Here is a 17,251-nt window from a genome sequence, read left to right as displayed (position 1 = left end):
TCCTATTGTGTTACCATTTCCCCATATACTTTGTATGGCGGTAACAAAAAGGAAATTTTGAAATTTTGTATGGAAATTTTGGGACACTTTTTTCTCCTATAAAGATGAAGAGAATAAAGAAGAAGAAATAACACAAAAGTGGCAAAAAGGGCACATAAAAAACGGCAAAAAAAAAGAAACGCTCTACTATTAAAGATTTTTCATACAGGCGGACCGCGCGACCCACCTCATCCGCGGCACGAAATACGAGCAGTACCTCCAGATCCGCGCCGACATCAAGGACTTCAAGGATCGCCAGAAGCTGGATAAGGTCATTGTGCTGTGGACCGCCAACACCGAGAGGTGAGTCTACATCCAACAAACAGTTTGAGAATTGAGAGTCCGTCCGTATTCGGCAAATGGGCGTTTTCTAAAATAAATATTGAAAATCTGATTCTTTCAAATCTAGTCATTCTTGGGCTCATTCTACTCATAATCGACAGCATTCTTCTCCATCCTGCCATTAAAAAAAGATGTCCCAAAATGTCCATTCCATTACGTCACGTTTTAGTGTAATTTTTTTTCACTTGAATGTTCGTGACGTAGTGGAATGAACAATTTTCATACAAATTTTTGGGGCATTTTTTTATCAGCAGGATTGAAAGAACCCAAAAACACCAGGATCTTTGTGTTTCAATATTTATTTTAGAAAACGCCCAAATACATTATTCGACATGTTGCAAGTTTTAAAATGGTGCCAGGAAATGCATCATCATGCATGCATGATCTTACATTCAATATTTATATATATAAATTGAGTAACACGAACCCAACTAGACCAGAAAGTCACTATTCCCATAGAGATATTATCATATTTGATTTGGCAAAGAAGCAAGTCAAGCCGAATAAACGTACGTACATATGTAGGTATACCGCTTATGACGTAGTGTCTACGTGTCGCATCACGCCATACTCATAACACTGCATACCATAAAGACATATTATTCGCATTACTATACAATAAGATGTTTTAGAATTACACGCAAAGGAATGGCGTGTAGGTATATGTCGGTTTAGATACTTGGAACTTGCAATAAACTTTGTTTGCGTACACGTTTCTTAATTCATGCATTACGCGCAAAATGACGTAATTTTATGGAAATTTTTGTCAGTTTTCAATAATTCAATATGTTACCTACAAATAAATATTACTGAACAAATAAATAATATTTTTCTATCTCTTGGCCTTTGGCACACAAGATGTGATGTACAATTATTAGAATACAAATGAGTTTTAAAATTATTACTTTTTTCATAAGCTCGTTTCCATTACTATTTATAGTCTATTTACCAGTGTTGGCCGAACGCTAATGCCATTAACCATTAAAAATTAACAATTAAAAAGGTTAATGGCCATTAACCATTAGCCATTTAATTCGGATTAAAGTTAATTCGGATTAAAGTTAATTCGGATTAAATTTTTGAGACGTTAATGGCCATTGAAGTTAATTCGGATTAACTTTAATTCGGATTAACTTCAATGGCCATTAAAGTTTCAAAAAATTTATTAGAATTACTCTCAATTGCATCAACGTCTAATAAAATTACATTCGTGATATTTTAAAATGAGACAGCAAAATGACCCTGACTGAACCCTGGCAGTAGTAGCAGTACCTACCTACTACCTAGTAGAATTCTGGTTTGGTGCAACACAGACATACGCGGTTTTGGTCATTTAAATCGTCTTGATGAGCACTTCGGAGAGCCGTACCCACGATAGAGCTGATGCTGAACCCTGGCAGTACCTAATGGATCTAAGGTTTGGTGCAACATAGGCACACGCTGTTTTAGTCATCCGACTCGTCTTGATGAGCACTTCGGAGAGCCATACCCATGATAGAGCTGATGCTGAACCCTGGCAGTACCTAATGGATCTAAGGTTTGGTGCAACATAGGCACACGCTGTTTTAGTCACCCGACTCGTCTTGATGAGCACTTAGGAGAGCAGTACCCATAATGGAGGTGATGCTGAACCCTGGCAGTACCTAGCGGAACTAAGGTTTGGTGCAACATAGGCACACGCTGTTTTAGTCATCCGACTCGTCTTGATGAGCACTTAGGAGAGCAGTACCCATGATAGAGCTGATGCTGAACCCTGGCACTACCTAGTGGATCTAAGGTTTAGTGCAACATAGGCACACGCTGTTTTAGTCACCCGACTCGTCTTGATGAGCACTTAGGAGAGCGGTACCCATGATAGAGCTGATGCTGAACCCTAGCAGTACCTAGTGGATCTAAGGTTTGGTGCAACATAGGCACACGCTGTTTTAGTCACCCGACTCGTCTTGATGAGCACTTAGGAGAGCAGTACCCATAATGGAGCTGATGCTGAACCCTGGCAGTACCTAGTGGATCTAAGGTTTGGTGCAACATAGGCACACGCTGTTTTAGTCACCCGACTCGTCTTGATGAGCACTTAGGAGAGCAGTACCCATGATAGAGCTGATGCTGAACCCTGGCAGTACCTAGTGGATCTAAGGTTTGGTGCAACATAGGCACACGCTGTTTTAGTCACCCGACTCGTCTTGATGAGCACTTAGGAGAGCGGTACCCATGATAGAGCTGATGCTGAACCCTGGCAGTACCTAGTGGATCTAAGGTTTGGTGCAACATAGGCACACGCTGTTTTAGTCACCCGACTCGTCTTGATGAGCACTTAGGAGAGCAGTACCCATGATAGAGCTGATGCTGAACCCTGGCACTACCTAGTGGATCTAAGGTTTGGTGCAACATAGGCACACGCTGTTTTAGTCATCCGACTCGTCTTGATGAGCACTTAGGAGAGCAGTACCCATGATAGAGCTGATGCTGAACCCTGGCAGTACCTAGTGGATCTAAGGTTTGGTGCAACATAGGCACACGCTGTTTTAGTCACCCGACTCGTCTTGATGAGCACTTAGGAGAGCGGTACCCATGATAGAGCTGATGCTGAACCCTGGCAGTACCTAGTGGATCTAAGGTTTGGTGCAACATAGGCACGCGCTGTTTCGGTCATCTGACTCGTCTTGATGAGCACTTAGGAGAGCGGTACCCATGATAGAGCTGATGCTGCACCCTGGCAGTACCTAGTGGATCTAAGGTTTGGTGCAACATAGGCACGCGCTGTTTAGGTCATCCGACTCGTCTTGATGAGCACTTAGAAGAGCAGTACCCATGATAGAGCTGATGCTGAACCCTGGCAGTACCTAGTGGGTCTAAGGTTTGGTGCAACATAGGCACACGCTGTTTTAGTCACCCGACTCGTCTTGATGAGCACTTAGGAGAGCGGTACCCATGATAGAGCTGATGCTGAACCCTGGCAGTACCTAGTGGATCTAAGGTTTGGTGCAACATAGGCACACGCTGTTTTAGTCACCCGACTCGTCTTGATGAGCACTTAGGAGAGCAGTACCCATGATAGAGCTGATGCTGAACCCTGGCACTACCTAGTGGATCTAAGGTTTGGTGCAACATAGGCACACGCTGTTTTAGTCATCCGACTCGTCTTGATGAGCACTTAGGAGAGCAGTACCCATGATAGAGCTGATGCTGAACCCTGGCAGTACCTAGTGGATCTAAGGTTTGGTGCAACATAGGCACACGCTGTTTTAGTCACCCGACTCGTCTTGATGAGCACTTAGGAGAGCGGTACCCATGATAGAGCTGATGCTGAACCCTGGCAGTACCTAGTGGATCTAAGGTTTGGTGCAACATAGGCACGCGCTGTTTCGGTCATCTGACTCGTCTTGATGAGCACTTAGGAGAGCGGTACCCATGATAGAGCTGATGCTGCACCCTGGCAGTACCTAGTGGATCTAAGGTTTGGTGCAACATAGGCACGCGCTGTTTAGGTCATCCGACTCGTCTTGATGAGCACTTAGAAGAGCAGTACCCATGATAGAGCTGATGCTGAACCCTGGCAGTACCTAGTGGGTCTAAGGTTTGGTGCAACATAGGCACACGCTGTTTTAGTCATCCGACTCGTCTTGATGAGCACTTAGGAGAGCAGTACCCATGATAGAGCTGATGCTGAACCCTGGCAGTACCTAGTGGATCTAAGGTTTGGTGCAACATAGGCACACGCTGTTTTAGTCACCCGACTCGTCTTGATGAGCACTTAGTAGAGCGGTACCCATGATAGAGCTGATGCTGAACCCTGGCAGTACCTAGTGGATCTAAGGTTTGGTGCAACATAGGCACGCGCTGTTTAGGTCGTCCGACTCGTCTTGATGAGCACTTAGGAGAGCAGTACCCATGATAGAGCTGATGCTGCACCCTGGCAGTACCTAGTGGATCTAAGGTTTGGTGCAACATAGGCACGCGCTGTTTTGGTCATCTGACTCGTCTTGATGAGCACTTAGGAGAGCGGTACCCACGATAGAGCTGATGCTGAACCCTGGCAGTACCTAGTGGATCTAAGGTTTGGTGCAACATAGGCACGCGCTGTTTTGGTCATCTGACTCGTCTTGATGAGCACTTAGTAGAGCGGTACCCATGATAGAGCTGATGCTGAACCCTGGCAGTACATAGTGGAAGTAAGGTTTGGTGCAACATAGGCACGCGCTGTTTTGGTCATCCGACTCGTCTTGAGGAGCACTTAGAAGAGCAGTAACCATGATAGAGCTGATGCTGAACCCTGGCAGTACCTAGTGGATCTAGGGTTTGGTGCAACATAGGCACACGCTGTTTTAGTCATCCGACTCGTCTTGATGAGCACTTAGGAGTGCAGTACCCATGATAGAGCTGATGCTGAACCCTGGCAGTACCTAGTGGATCCAGGGTTTGGTGCAACATAGGCACACGCTGTTTTAGTCATCCGACTCGTCTTGATGAGCACTTAGGAGAGCAGTACCCATGATAGAGCTGATGCTGAACCCTGGCAGTACCTAGTGGATCTAAGGTTTGGTACAACATAGGCACACGCTGTTTTAGTCACCCGACTCGTCTTGATGAGCACTTAGGAGAGCAGTACCCATAATGGAGCTGATGCTGAACCCTGGCAGTACCTAGTGGAACTAAGGTTTGGTGCAACATAGGCACACGCTGTTTTAGTCATCCGACTCGTCTTGATGAGCACTTAGGAGAGCAGTACCCATGATAGAGCTGATGCTGAACCCTGGCAGTACCTAGTGGATCTAAGGTTTGGTGCAACATAGGCACACGCTGTTTTAGTCACCCGACTCGTCTTGATGAGCACTTAGGAGAGCAGTACCCATAATAGAGCTGATGCTGAACCCTGGCAGTACCTAGCGGAACTAAGGATTAGTGCAACATAGGCACACGCTGTTTTAGTCATCCGACTCGTCTTGATGAGCACTTAGAAGAGCAGTACCCATGATAGAGCTGATGCTGAACCCTGGCAGTACCTAGTGGGTCTAAGGTTTGGTGCAACATAGGCACACGCTGTTTTAGTCATCCGACTCGTCTTGATGAGCACTTAGGAGAGCAGTACCCATGATAGAGCTGATGCTGAACCCTGGCAGTACCTAGTGGATCTAAGGTTTGGTGCAACATAGGCACACGCTGTTTTAGTCACCCGACTCGTCTTGATGAGCACTTAGTAGAGCAGTACCCATGATAGAGCTGATGCTGAACCCTGGCAGTACCTAGTGGATCTAGGGTTTGGTGCAACATAGGCACACGCTGTTTTAGTCATCCGACTCGTTTTGATGAGCACTTAGGAGTGCAGTACCCATGATAGAGCTGATGCTGAACCCTGGCAGTACCTAGTGGATCCAGGGTTTGGTGCAACATAGGCACACGCTGTTTTAGTCATCCGACTCGTCTTGATGAGCACTTAGGAGAGCAGTACCCATGATAGAGCTGATGCTGAACCCTGGCAGTACCTAGTGGATCTAAGGTTTGGTACAACATAGGCACACGCTGTTTTAGTCACCCGACTCGTCTTGATGAGCACTTAGGAGAGCAGTACCCATAATGGAGCTGATGCTGAACCCTGGCAGTACCTAGCGGAACTAAGGTTTGGTGCAACATAGGCACACGCTGTTTTAGTCATCCGACTCGTCTTGATGAGCACTTAGGAGAGCAGTACCCATGATAGAGCTGATGCTGAACCCTGGCACTACCTAGTGGATCTAAGGTTTGGTGCAACATAGGCACACGCTGTTTTAGTCATCCGACTCGTCTTGATGAGCACTTAGGAGAGCAGTACCCATGATAGAGCTGATGCTGAACCCTGGCAGTACCTAATGGATCTAAGGTTTGGTGCGACATAGGCACACGCTGTTTTAGTCATCCGACTCGTCTTGATGAGCACTTATGAGAGCAGTACCCATAATGGAGCTGATGCTGAACCCTGGCAGTACCTAGCGGAACTAAGGTTTGGTGCAACGTAGGCACACGCTGTTTTAGTCATCCGACTCGTCTTGATGAGCACTTAGGAGAGCAGTACCCATGATAGAGCTGATGCTGAACCCTGGCAGTACCTAGTGGATCTAAGGTTTGGTGCATCATAGGGACACGCTGTTTTAGTCACCCGACTCGTCTTGATAAGCACTTAGGAGAGCGGTACCCATGATCAGGCGCGGCTTCCTCTAAGGAGCGCTTGTGCAGTGCACTCCCATAAATAATCATAATGAAATTATAGTGCCTAATTAATATATTACTCTTTAAGATCTATCGTACAAAAGTAAAATACCAATTAAATAATTACCTTTATTCATTATAAGTTTATAGACGGCCTATACTACTCGGCCTACTCCTATAATTTCATAGGAATCATAGGTAACGCGCGAAGCGGAGCGCTTTGGATTGCGCTCCTATGAAAAAAATTTAGTACATAAAATCAATAGGAAATTCAATGAGAGCGAAAGAGAAGTTTCGCTACAGTTCCGCACGTGAAACAGAAGATTTTCTATGAAGAAAGAGGTAAAATTGGAGCGGCGCTCCGTAGCCCGTTTGACCTTGCGCCCTCTCGTCGAATGCGCGCGCATTGTGCGCGCCATTTTGTCACTTGTTTGTAAACAGACCTTAGTTAGTAGTCAATTTTAAAGTACGCGCGTGAATGGAATTTTGGCATTTTTTTATTATAAATAATTAACCAAGAGTTTAAGCAGTAAGTGCACATAATTTGTTTATTGTGAGGTATTTAAAATGAATGAATTTAACGGGAGAATGTGAAAAAAGTTTACAAAATCGACTCGTGTTCAATATAAAAGGAAAACCTTGAACTTTCGTAACAATGTTCGTCAAAAACAAAAACTTATATGTCATTAAATAAGATCAATATGCAAAAACACCGTGGTTGTGTTATGTCGCTGTGATAAAAGTAACTAGGTGTTTTAGTTTATCGTGTTACCTACCTAAGTACATATGTCTTGTTTGGAGCGGGCGCGGGCGGGCCGGGCGACGGCTGTGCGGTGAGTTTGCTTGGACCGAAACCGATGTGTTAACAATTTAGCACATATTTCCATAAAATTTTAAAACAACATTCACAACATAGAATCCATTTTAAAATGAACTGCAGTTAGCGTCTATCGGTCGTCAAGATATTCGTAATAGCGAAATTCTATAAGAGAGTTCAATGACCGTATTTTGTGTCGGTTAATTGAATGTGTAGTTTTTTACTGTGATAGTGAACACCCATAATATAGAATCACCAGCCGCCGCTGCCCATGATAGAGCTGATGCTGAACCCTGGCAGTACCTAGTGGATCTAGGGTTTGGTGCAACATAGGCACACGCTGTTTTAGTCACCCGACTCGTCTTGATGAGCACTTAGGAGAGCAGTACCCATAATGGAGCTGATGCTGAACCCTGGCAGTACATAGTGGATCTAAGGTTTGATGCAACATAGGCACGCGCTGTTTAGGTCATCCGACTCGTCTTGATGAGCACTTAGAAGAGCAGTACCCATGATAGAGCTGATGCTGAACCCTGGCAGTACCTAGTGGATCTAAGGTTTGGTGCAACATAGGCACACGCTGTTTTAGTCACCCGACTCGTCTTGATGAGCACTTAGGAGAGCGGTACCCATGATAGAGCCTTACCACCTACCTTAGATCCACTAGGTATTGCCAGGGTTCAGCATCAGCTCTATCATGGGTACTGCTCTCCTAAGTGCTCATCAAGACGAGTCGGATGACCAAAACAGCGCGTGCCTATGTTGCACCAAACCTTAGTTACACTATGTACTGCCAGGGTTCAGCATCAGCTCCATTATGGGTACTGCTCTCCTAAGTGCTCATCAAGACGAGTCGGGTGACTAAAACAGCGTGTGCCTATGTTGCACCAAACCCTAGATCCACTAGGTACTGCCAGGGTTCAGCATCAGCTCTATCATGGGTACCGCTCTCCTAAGTGCTTATCAAGACGAGTCGGGTGACTAAAACAGCGTGTCCCTATGATGCACCAAACCTTAGATCCACTAGGTACTGCCAGGGTTCAGCATCAGCTCTATCATGGGTACTGCTCTCCTAAGTGCTCATCAAGACGAGTCGGATGACTAAAACAGCGTGTGCCTACGTTGCACCAAACCTTAGTTCCGCTAGGTACTGCCAGGGTTCAGCATCAGCTCCATTATGGGTACTGCTCTCATAAGTGCTCATCAAGACGAGTCGGATGACTAAAACAGCGTGTGCCTATGTCGCACCAAACCTTAGATCCATTAGGTACTGCCAGGGTTCAGCATCAGCTCTATCATGGGTACTGCTCTCCTAAGTGCTCATCAAGACGAGTCGGATGACTAAAACAGCGTGTGCCTATGTTGCACCAAACCTTAGATCCATTAGGTACTGCCAGGGTTCAGCATCAGCTCTATCATGGGTACTGCTCTCCTAAGTGCTCATCAAGACGAGTCGGATGACTAAAACAGCGTGTGCCTATGTTGCACCAAACCTTAGACCCACTAGGTACTGCCAGGGTTCAGCATCAGCTCTATCATGGGTACTGCTCTTCTAAGTGCTCATCAAGACGAGTCGGATGACCTAAACAGCGCGTGCCTATGTTGCACCAAACCTTAGATCCACTATGTACTGCCAGGGTTCAGCATCAGCTCCATTATGGGTACTGCTCTCCTAAGTGCTCATCAAGACGAGTCGGGTGACTAAAACAGCGTGTGCCTATGTTGCACCAAACCCTAGATCCACTAGGTACTGCCAGAGTTCAGCATCAGCTCTATCATGGGTACCGCTCTCCTAAGTGCTTATCAAGACGAGTCGGGTGACTAAAACAGCGTGTCCCTATGATGCACCAAACCTTAGATCCACTAGGTACTGCCAGGGTTCAGCATCAGCTCTATCATGGGTACTGCTCTCCTAAGTGCTCATCAAGACGAGTCGGATGACTAAAACAGCGTGTGCCTACGTTGCACCAAACCTTAGTTCCGCTAGGTACTGCCAGGGTTCAGCATCAGCTCCATTATGGGTACTGCTCTCATAAGTGCTCATCAAGACGAGTCGGATGACTAAAACAGCGTGTGCCTATGTTGCACCAAACCTTAGATCCATTAGGTACTGCCAGGGTTCAGCATCAGCTCTATCATGGGTATGGCTCTCCGAAGTGCTCATCAAGACGAGTCGGATGACTAAAACAGCGTGTGCCTATGTTGCACCAAACCTTAGATCCATTAGGTACTGCCAGGGTTCAGCATCAGCTCTATCATGGGTATGGCTCTCCGAAGTGCTCATCAAGACGAGTCGGATGACTAAAACAGCCTGTGCCTATGTTGCACCAAACCTTAGATCCATTAGGTACTGCCAGGGTCCAGCATCAGCTCTATCTTGGGTACTGCTCTTCCAAGTGCTCATCAAGACGAGTCGGATGACTAAAACAGCGTGTGCCTATGTTGCACCAAACCTTAGTTCCGCTAGGTACTGCCAGGGTTCAGCATCAGCTACATTATGAGTACTGCTCTCCTAAGTGCTCATCAAGACGAGTCGGGTGACTAAAACAGCGTGTGCCTATATTGCACCAAACCTTAGATCCACTAGGTACTGCCAGGGTTCAGCATCAGCTCTATCATGGGTACTGCTCTCCTAAGTGCTCATCAAGACGAGTCGGATGACTAAAACAGCGTGTGCCTACGTTGCACCAAACCTTAGTTCCGCTAGGTACTGCCAGGGTTCAGCATCAGCTCCATTATGGGTACTGCTCTCATAAGTGCTCATCAAGACGAGTCGGATGACTAAAACAGCGTGTGCCTATGTTGCACCAAACCTTAGATCCATTAGGTACTGCCAGGGTTCAGCATCAGCTCTATCATGGGTACTGCTCTCCTAAGTGCTCATCAAGACGAGTCGGATGACTAAAACAGCGTGTGCCTATGTTGCACCAAACCTTAGATCCATTAGGTACTGCCAGGGTTCAGCATCAGCTCTATCATGGGTACTGCACTCCTAAGTGCTCATCAAGACGAGTCGGATGACTAAAACAGCGTGTGCCTATGTTGCACCAAACCTTAGTTCCGCTAGGTACTGCCAGGGTTCAGCATCAGCTCCATTATGGGTACTGCTCTCCTAAGTGCTCATCAAGACGAGTCAGGTGACTAAAACAGCGTGTGCCTATGTTGCACCAAACCTTAGATCCACTAGGTAGTTCCAGGGTTCAGCATCAGCTCTATCATGGGTACTGCTCTCCTAAGTGCTCATCAAGACGAATCGGATGACTAAAACAGCGTGTGCCTATGCTGCACCAAACCTTAGTTCCGCGAGGTACTGCCAGGGTTCAGCATCAGCTCCATTATGGGTACTGCTCTCCTAAGTGCTCATCAAGACGAGTCGGGTGACTAAAACAGCGTGTGCCTATGTTGCACCAAACCTTAGATCCACTAGGTACTGCCAGGGTTCAGCATCAGCTCTATCATGGGTACTGCTCTCCTAAGTGCTCATCAAGACGAGTCGGGTGACTAAAACAGCGTGTGCCTATGTTGCACCAAACCTTAGATCCACTAGGTACTGCCAGGGTTCAGCATCAGCTCTATCATGGGTACTGCTCTCCTAAGTGCTCATCAAGACGAGTCGGATGACTAAAACAGCGTGTGCCTACGTTGCACCAAACCTTAGTTCCGCTAGGTACTGCCAGGGTTCAGCATCAGCTCCATTATGGGTACTGCTCTCATAAGTGCTCATCAAGACGAGTCGGATGACTAAAACAGCGTGTGCCTATGTTGCACCAAACCTTAGATCCATTAGGTACTGCCAGGGTTCAGCATCAGCTCTATCATGGGTATGGCTCTCCGAAGTGCTCATCAAGACGAGTCGGATGACTAAAACAGCCTGTGCCTATGCTGCACCAAACCTTAGTTCCGCGAGGTACTGCCAGGGTTCAGCATCAGCTCCATTATGGGTACTGCTCTCCTAAGTGCTCATCAAGACGAGTCGGGTGACTAAAACAGCGTGTGCCTATATTGCACCAAACCTTAGATCCACTAGGTACTGCCAGGGTTCAGCATCAGCTCTATCATGGGTACCGCTCTCCTAAGTGCTTATCAAGACGAGTCGGGTGACTAAAACAGCGTGTCCCTATGATGCACCAAACCTTAGATCCACTAGGTACTGCCAGGGTTCAGCATCAGCTCTATCATGGGTACTGCTCTCCTAAGTGCTCATCAAGACGAGTCGGATGACTAAAACAGCGTGTGCCTACGTTGCACCAAACCTTAGTTCCGCTAGGTACTGCCAGGGTTCAGCATCAGCTCCATTATGGGTACTGCTCTCATAAGTGCTCATCAAGACGAGTCGGATGACTAAAACAGCGTGTGCCTATGTTGCACCAAACCTTAGATCCATTAGGTACTGCCAGGGTTCAGCATCAGCTCTATCATGGGTATGGCTCTCCGAAGTGCTCATCAAGACGAGTCGGATGACTAAAACAGCCTGTGCCTATGTTGCACCAAACCTTAGATCCATTAGGTACTGCCAGGGTTCAGCATCAGCTCTATCATGGGTATGGCTCTCCGAAGTGCTCATCAAGACGAGTCGGATGACTAAAACAGCCTGTGCCTATGTTGCACCAAACCTTAGATCCATTAGGTACTGCCAGGGTTCAGCATCAGCTCTATCATGGGTACGGCTCTCCGAAGTGCTCATCAAGACGATTTAAATGACCAAAACCGCGTATGTCTGTGTTGCACCAAACCAGAATTCTACTAGGTAGTAGGTAGGTACCGCTACTACTGCCAGGGTTCAGTCAGGGTCATTTTGCTCTCTCATTTTAAAATATCACGAATGTAATTTTATTAGACGTTAATCCAAATTGAGAGTAATTCGGATTAATTATTTGACTTTCATGCCCATTGAAGTTAATCCGAATTAAAGTTAATCCGAATTAACTTCAATGGCCATTAACGTCTCAAAAATTTAATCCGAATTAACTTTAATCCGAATTAACTTTAATGCAATTGGTTAATGGCGGAACTAATGGTTAATAAAATTGATCAATGGTTAATTAAAATTAACAATTACGGCCAACACTGCTATTTACCCACCAGGATTATTCCTAAAAACTGTGTGTATGAAGGAGTATAACTTGTAATACACAGATGTCTTTTTTCATAAAAAGATTCAAGAGGCATTTGCTTTCTTTCTGAAAATATTTCGATAGAGATAAAATTATCAAAAACTGCAACATTATGCTGAGGCAAGCTCCTATTTAACACGCATGAATATTTCTCTCTGATGTGCAACTCAATTTCTTAGTTTTGTAAGTCTAAATTTAAGGTTTATCTGTAAAAAATGTACTACGCTAGCTGTTAACTCTGCCATTTCATGTGATGTTGAATAAAAATGTTCTATTCTATTCTATTCTAAAAAAACTAAATTGGGCTACCTAGGCCATTAACATAATACGATTTTTTCTATTTCAATCTATTTCAAGGAATTCAATGTCAAAAATACGGCCAAGTGCGAGTCGGACTCGCGCACGAAGGGTTCCGTACCATTACGATAAAAACGGCAAAAAAATCACCTTTATCGTATGGGATCCCCACTTAAATATTTATTTTATTCTGTTTTTAATATTTGTTGTTATAGCGGCAACAGAAATACATCGTCTGTGAAAATTTCAACTCTCTAGCTATCACGGTTCATGAGATACAGCCTGGTGACAGACGGACGGGCATCGGAGTCTTAGTAATAGGGTCCCGTTTTTACCCTTTGGGTACGGAACCCTAAAAGCTGCTGTGACCGTAATTCAGTAGGTATCAATGACATGTTGCACGTGCGAAAAATAATAATAGCCAATTCGGGCGTTAACCTCCGAAGGAAAAAACCAGACTACCTATTCATACTCGCCGATTTAAACAGTAAACTCTATTACATCTAAATAAGGTATATTTTACAGTGCGTTGAGTGTAGTAAGGTTAGACGTGATTCACGTGATGCGTAAATGGTCTGGGTTAAATAACAGCTTAAGTGGCAACAATTTATTATTAAAATACGACATTTTTAAGCAAAGTATGGTGTATTGTAAAAAAAACGTGTTCACCATGCATTGAAGAAGCGGACCGTTAAACTTCTTAGATTTTGATAACAATTTCTGTTTGACGGAAATCGACTTTATGTACTTACTTGTTTAGTATATTTTTGAAAATCATGATCTAATTTGGACTAAGAATATTGTAATTAGAATTTGTAATTTTGACGTTAACACAATAAGAAATAAAATTGAGAACAACCAAAAACATTTGGAGTTGGTAAATAAGAAAATTATGAGAAATTGTTAAAGCTTATCGGGTAATGCATCATGTTAGTGCAAACGGTTGTAGATTATCTGTTTGAATGACTAATGTAAACGTTTTTAGGGTTCCGTACCCAAAGGGTCTTTCCGTCTGTCTGTCTGTCCGTCTGTCTGTCACCAGGCTGTATCTCATGAACCGTGATAGCTGAAATTTTAAGACAGTTGAAATTTTCACAGATATTGTATTTCTGTTGCCGCTATAACAACAAATACTAAAAGTACGGAACCCCCGGTGGGCGAGTCCGACTCGCACTTGTCCGGTTTTTTCATGCTGCATGTATTATGCGGTAACACTGATGGTTGGCAACAGTTGACCGTACCAAAAAACACGGCGATGTACAGCGCCATCTACTCCAGCTGTCACACGCGTGTTTTCTTAGACTTAACTTATCTTATACAATCGACGAATCCTTGTTAATAACTATTATAATACGGCAAAATCATTGACCTTCGTGCACAATGCACATTTTTCCTTGTCTCATAAAAGTTAGGTTTGGTTAGGTCGACGATGATTTTTATATACTTAAGCGGAAGAGAACAAAAATATCAGAAGGATGATCACTTTTATTTACAAGATCGTTCGATTTAAAACCATACGCATCAAGACATGCGCATGCTAAAGGCAGACTTGACCGTTGAAGCCCGCTCAATAACATAGCATTAAGATAATTGCTCGCATTCGCTAGCACGGCCAATTTAATGAACGCTGCTGCGAAAATTGTAGCTCGGGTTTAAATGGATAATGGAATTAATGAGGAACGAATTATAAGGTTACGGTTCCTTTGTTTAGACAGGGACAACGTTATTGTTAGAGCGAGAGAAACGTTTATTTCTGTTGCATAAAGGGATATAGATAAGGAAAGAAAGAAAAATAAAGAAAGACATTTATTGTAAACCTTCTACATACAGCGCCATAAGATAAGGCATTTTATTCCGGGTTGTATTACCAAGTAGTTATAAAAACCTACCAGCGAACACCTGCCAAAACAAGGTGGTCATTTTAATTATACGGGTGTTTTCTGTAACAGGAGCATTAAATTAAACTGTAGGCTGTACTCCTCAAACTGACCAACATTTGTTCAGCAACTTTTAAAAATAACTTATGTTTTGATTTTCATTACACTTTAAAGTTTATTCTAAGACGCAATGTATTGCAAAATTTGTTATGTTTTAAGGGTGACAAGCAACGTCAAACACACAGATGGCAGCTTACATTGAAAATAATATTTAATTAGTATGAAAAAGATATAATCTAAAAATTTCATAATTAAAAAAAAAATGCAGAACAAATGTTGGTCAATTTATTGCTCCTGTTACAGGAAACACCCGGTACTACGAATAAATCAACGAAATAAAACTTAAAAACTGTGTTGGTAACACTTTTACAACAGTTATAACGATTCACTGCTGCTGGGCTTGTGAAGTCCACAACAGTACATAATGTACGGACAGTCAATCCTGTCCGCAATCATAGATAGGATGGTGTTAGGATTTTAATCGGCATGAGAATTCAAACTCTGAAGGTCTCTCAGATATCCCTTATACTTTCATAATATTTGTTAAAGTAGGCGAAATTATCTTCTCGAACATATTCTTTCACTGTTAGGCAGTGGCGCATTTGCCCTAAGGCCAAGTAGGCCCTGGCCTAGGGCGGCAAGACGTTAGGGGCGGCAGCAAGCAAGATGGGTGCTGAAAAAGCAGCTAGTAGTTTGGGGCCTTCGGCGGCCAAGACTACAAATCCGCCACTGGGTTGATACAATTACTTTCAAATTCATTTGACGATTGGGCTTACATTTAAAATTCCATTATACAGGTTGGCTAAAAAATAAGTGCATTCCCGTTGCCAGGTTTTGGGATGGGATTATACTGAGCAAATTTTGCTATGGGACCAACCACGAAATCGCAAAAAATTTTTTTACCCTCCCATAGAAAAAATGGACCAGCCAATATGTATCAATTCAATTCAATTTAATTGTTTATTTCGAATCATTTTGATCCATATAGTATCAACCATAGTCCCATAATAAAAGTTGCTCAGTATAATCCCAAAACCTGCCTGGCAACGGGAATGCACTTATTTTTTAGCCACCGTGTATATCGGCTTTAAGTTTAGTTTGTTTTTTTTTTAAAGAAAAGTAGCCTATGTCTTTTAAGCTTTTAACTTAGCTCCTAAGGATGTTCTTAAACTTTCTTACCATCTTCGTGTTTTCCCAGGTTCTGTGAGTTGAAGCCGGGAGTGCACGATACGTCGGACAACATCGAGAAAGCCCTGCGTAACAACGAGCCTGAGATCTCGCCATCCACGATCTTTGCACTCGCTGCCATCGACGAAGGGGTAAGGATTTATTTTTCATTCGTAATAAATGTGTTTTTGAGGAATGTTTTGAAAGTGAAGGAAGCGAAAGTCAGGATCGTAGCAAGTGGAAATCCGTGGTCTCTGCCTACCCCTCCGGGAAATAGGCGTGATTATATCTATGTATGTACAACAACAAAAAACAAAACTACAAAAAAGGTATTATAATATATGATGCTGTCTTAATATTAAGGTAAATGCCAAATAATGCCTCGGTTTTTGGGCCCATACAACAATAACTAAACAAATAAATATTAGGGGACATCTTACACATATCAACCTAGCCCCAAACTAAGCAAAGCTTGTACTATGGGCGACGATATACATACTTATTATTATATAAAAATACTTACTTATACACATAGAAAACACCCATGACTCACGAACAAATCTGCGTAAGTTCTACGTAACACTGCCCTTTTAGATCTAAGCTTCGCGAGACTTTTACCCTTTTTCACTAGGGCCACAGAAATATTTGTGTTCATCACGCAAATAAATGCCCTTACCCATTGGAACCCAGGACCATCGGCTTCACATGCAGGGTCACTACCCACTAGGCCAGACCGGTCGTCAAAGGAAGCGGAATTTGATCATTTGCCTTTTTTCAGTGTTGTTACATCAACGGATCTCCGCAAAACACACTAGTTGAAGGCGTCGTGGAACGCGCGGAGAAAAACGGAGTGTTCGTAGCCGGTGACGACTTCAAGTCCGGACAGACCAAGCTCAAGTCCGTGCTCGTTGACTTCTTAGTGTCCGCCGGTCAGTAACCGTGCTTACTTGTAGAAAAACTGAGTGTTCCTGGCCTGTGACGATTTCAAGTTCGGACAGACCAAGCTAAAGTCCGTGCTTGTTGACTTCTTAGTGTCCGCCGGTCAGTAACCGTGCTTACTTGTAGAAAAACGGAGTGTTCCTGGTCTATGACAACTTCAAGTCCGGACAGACCAAGCTCAAGTCCGTGCTCGTTGACTTCTTAGTGTCCGCCGGTCAGTAACCGTGCTTACTTGTAGAAAAACGGAGTGTTCCTGGCCTGTGACGGCTTTAAGTCCGGACAGACCAAGCTCAAGTCCGTGCTGGTCGACTTTTTAGTGTCAGCTGGTTTATAACATACCTACTTCATGTTGCAGAAAGACCTCAAGTATCGTTGACTTCCTCTGGATAAAATATTCAGACTAAAGTAGATAGCTA

At 44.0% G+C, this 17,251-nt stretch overlaps 1 protein-coding gene across 1 annotated transcript in view; it reads left to right on the top strand.

Moving 5' to 3' along the window:
- Positions 1-17,251, top strand: part of LOC134746851 (inositol-3-phosphate synthase) — a 36,024-nt gene that overhangs the window by 6,263 nt on the left and 12,510 nt on the right. Inside the window, exons 5-7 of the mRNA XM_063681417.1 lie at positions 209-342; positions 15,928-16,048; positions 16,675-16,825. Of these exons, the coding sequence (XP_063537487.1) occupies positions 209-342; positions 15,928-16,048; positions 16,675-16,825 (406 nt within the window). The remainder of the gene's footprint in view (positions 1-208; positions 343-15,927; positions 16,049-16,674; positions 16,826-17,251) is intronic.

Source organism: Cydia strobilella, chromosome 13 (assembly GCF_947568885.1).
Source record: "Cydia strobilella chromosome 13, ilCydStro3.1, whole genome shotgun sequence".
NCBI lineage: Eukaryota > Metazoa > Arthropoda > Insecta > Lepidoptera > Tortricidae > Cydia > Cydia strobilella.
Note: the sequence above shows the minus strand (reverse complement) of the source record. Positions and strands in the feature narration are given on the sequence as shown.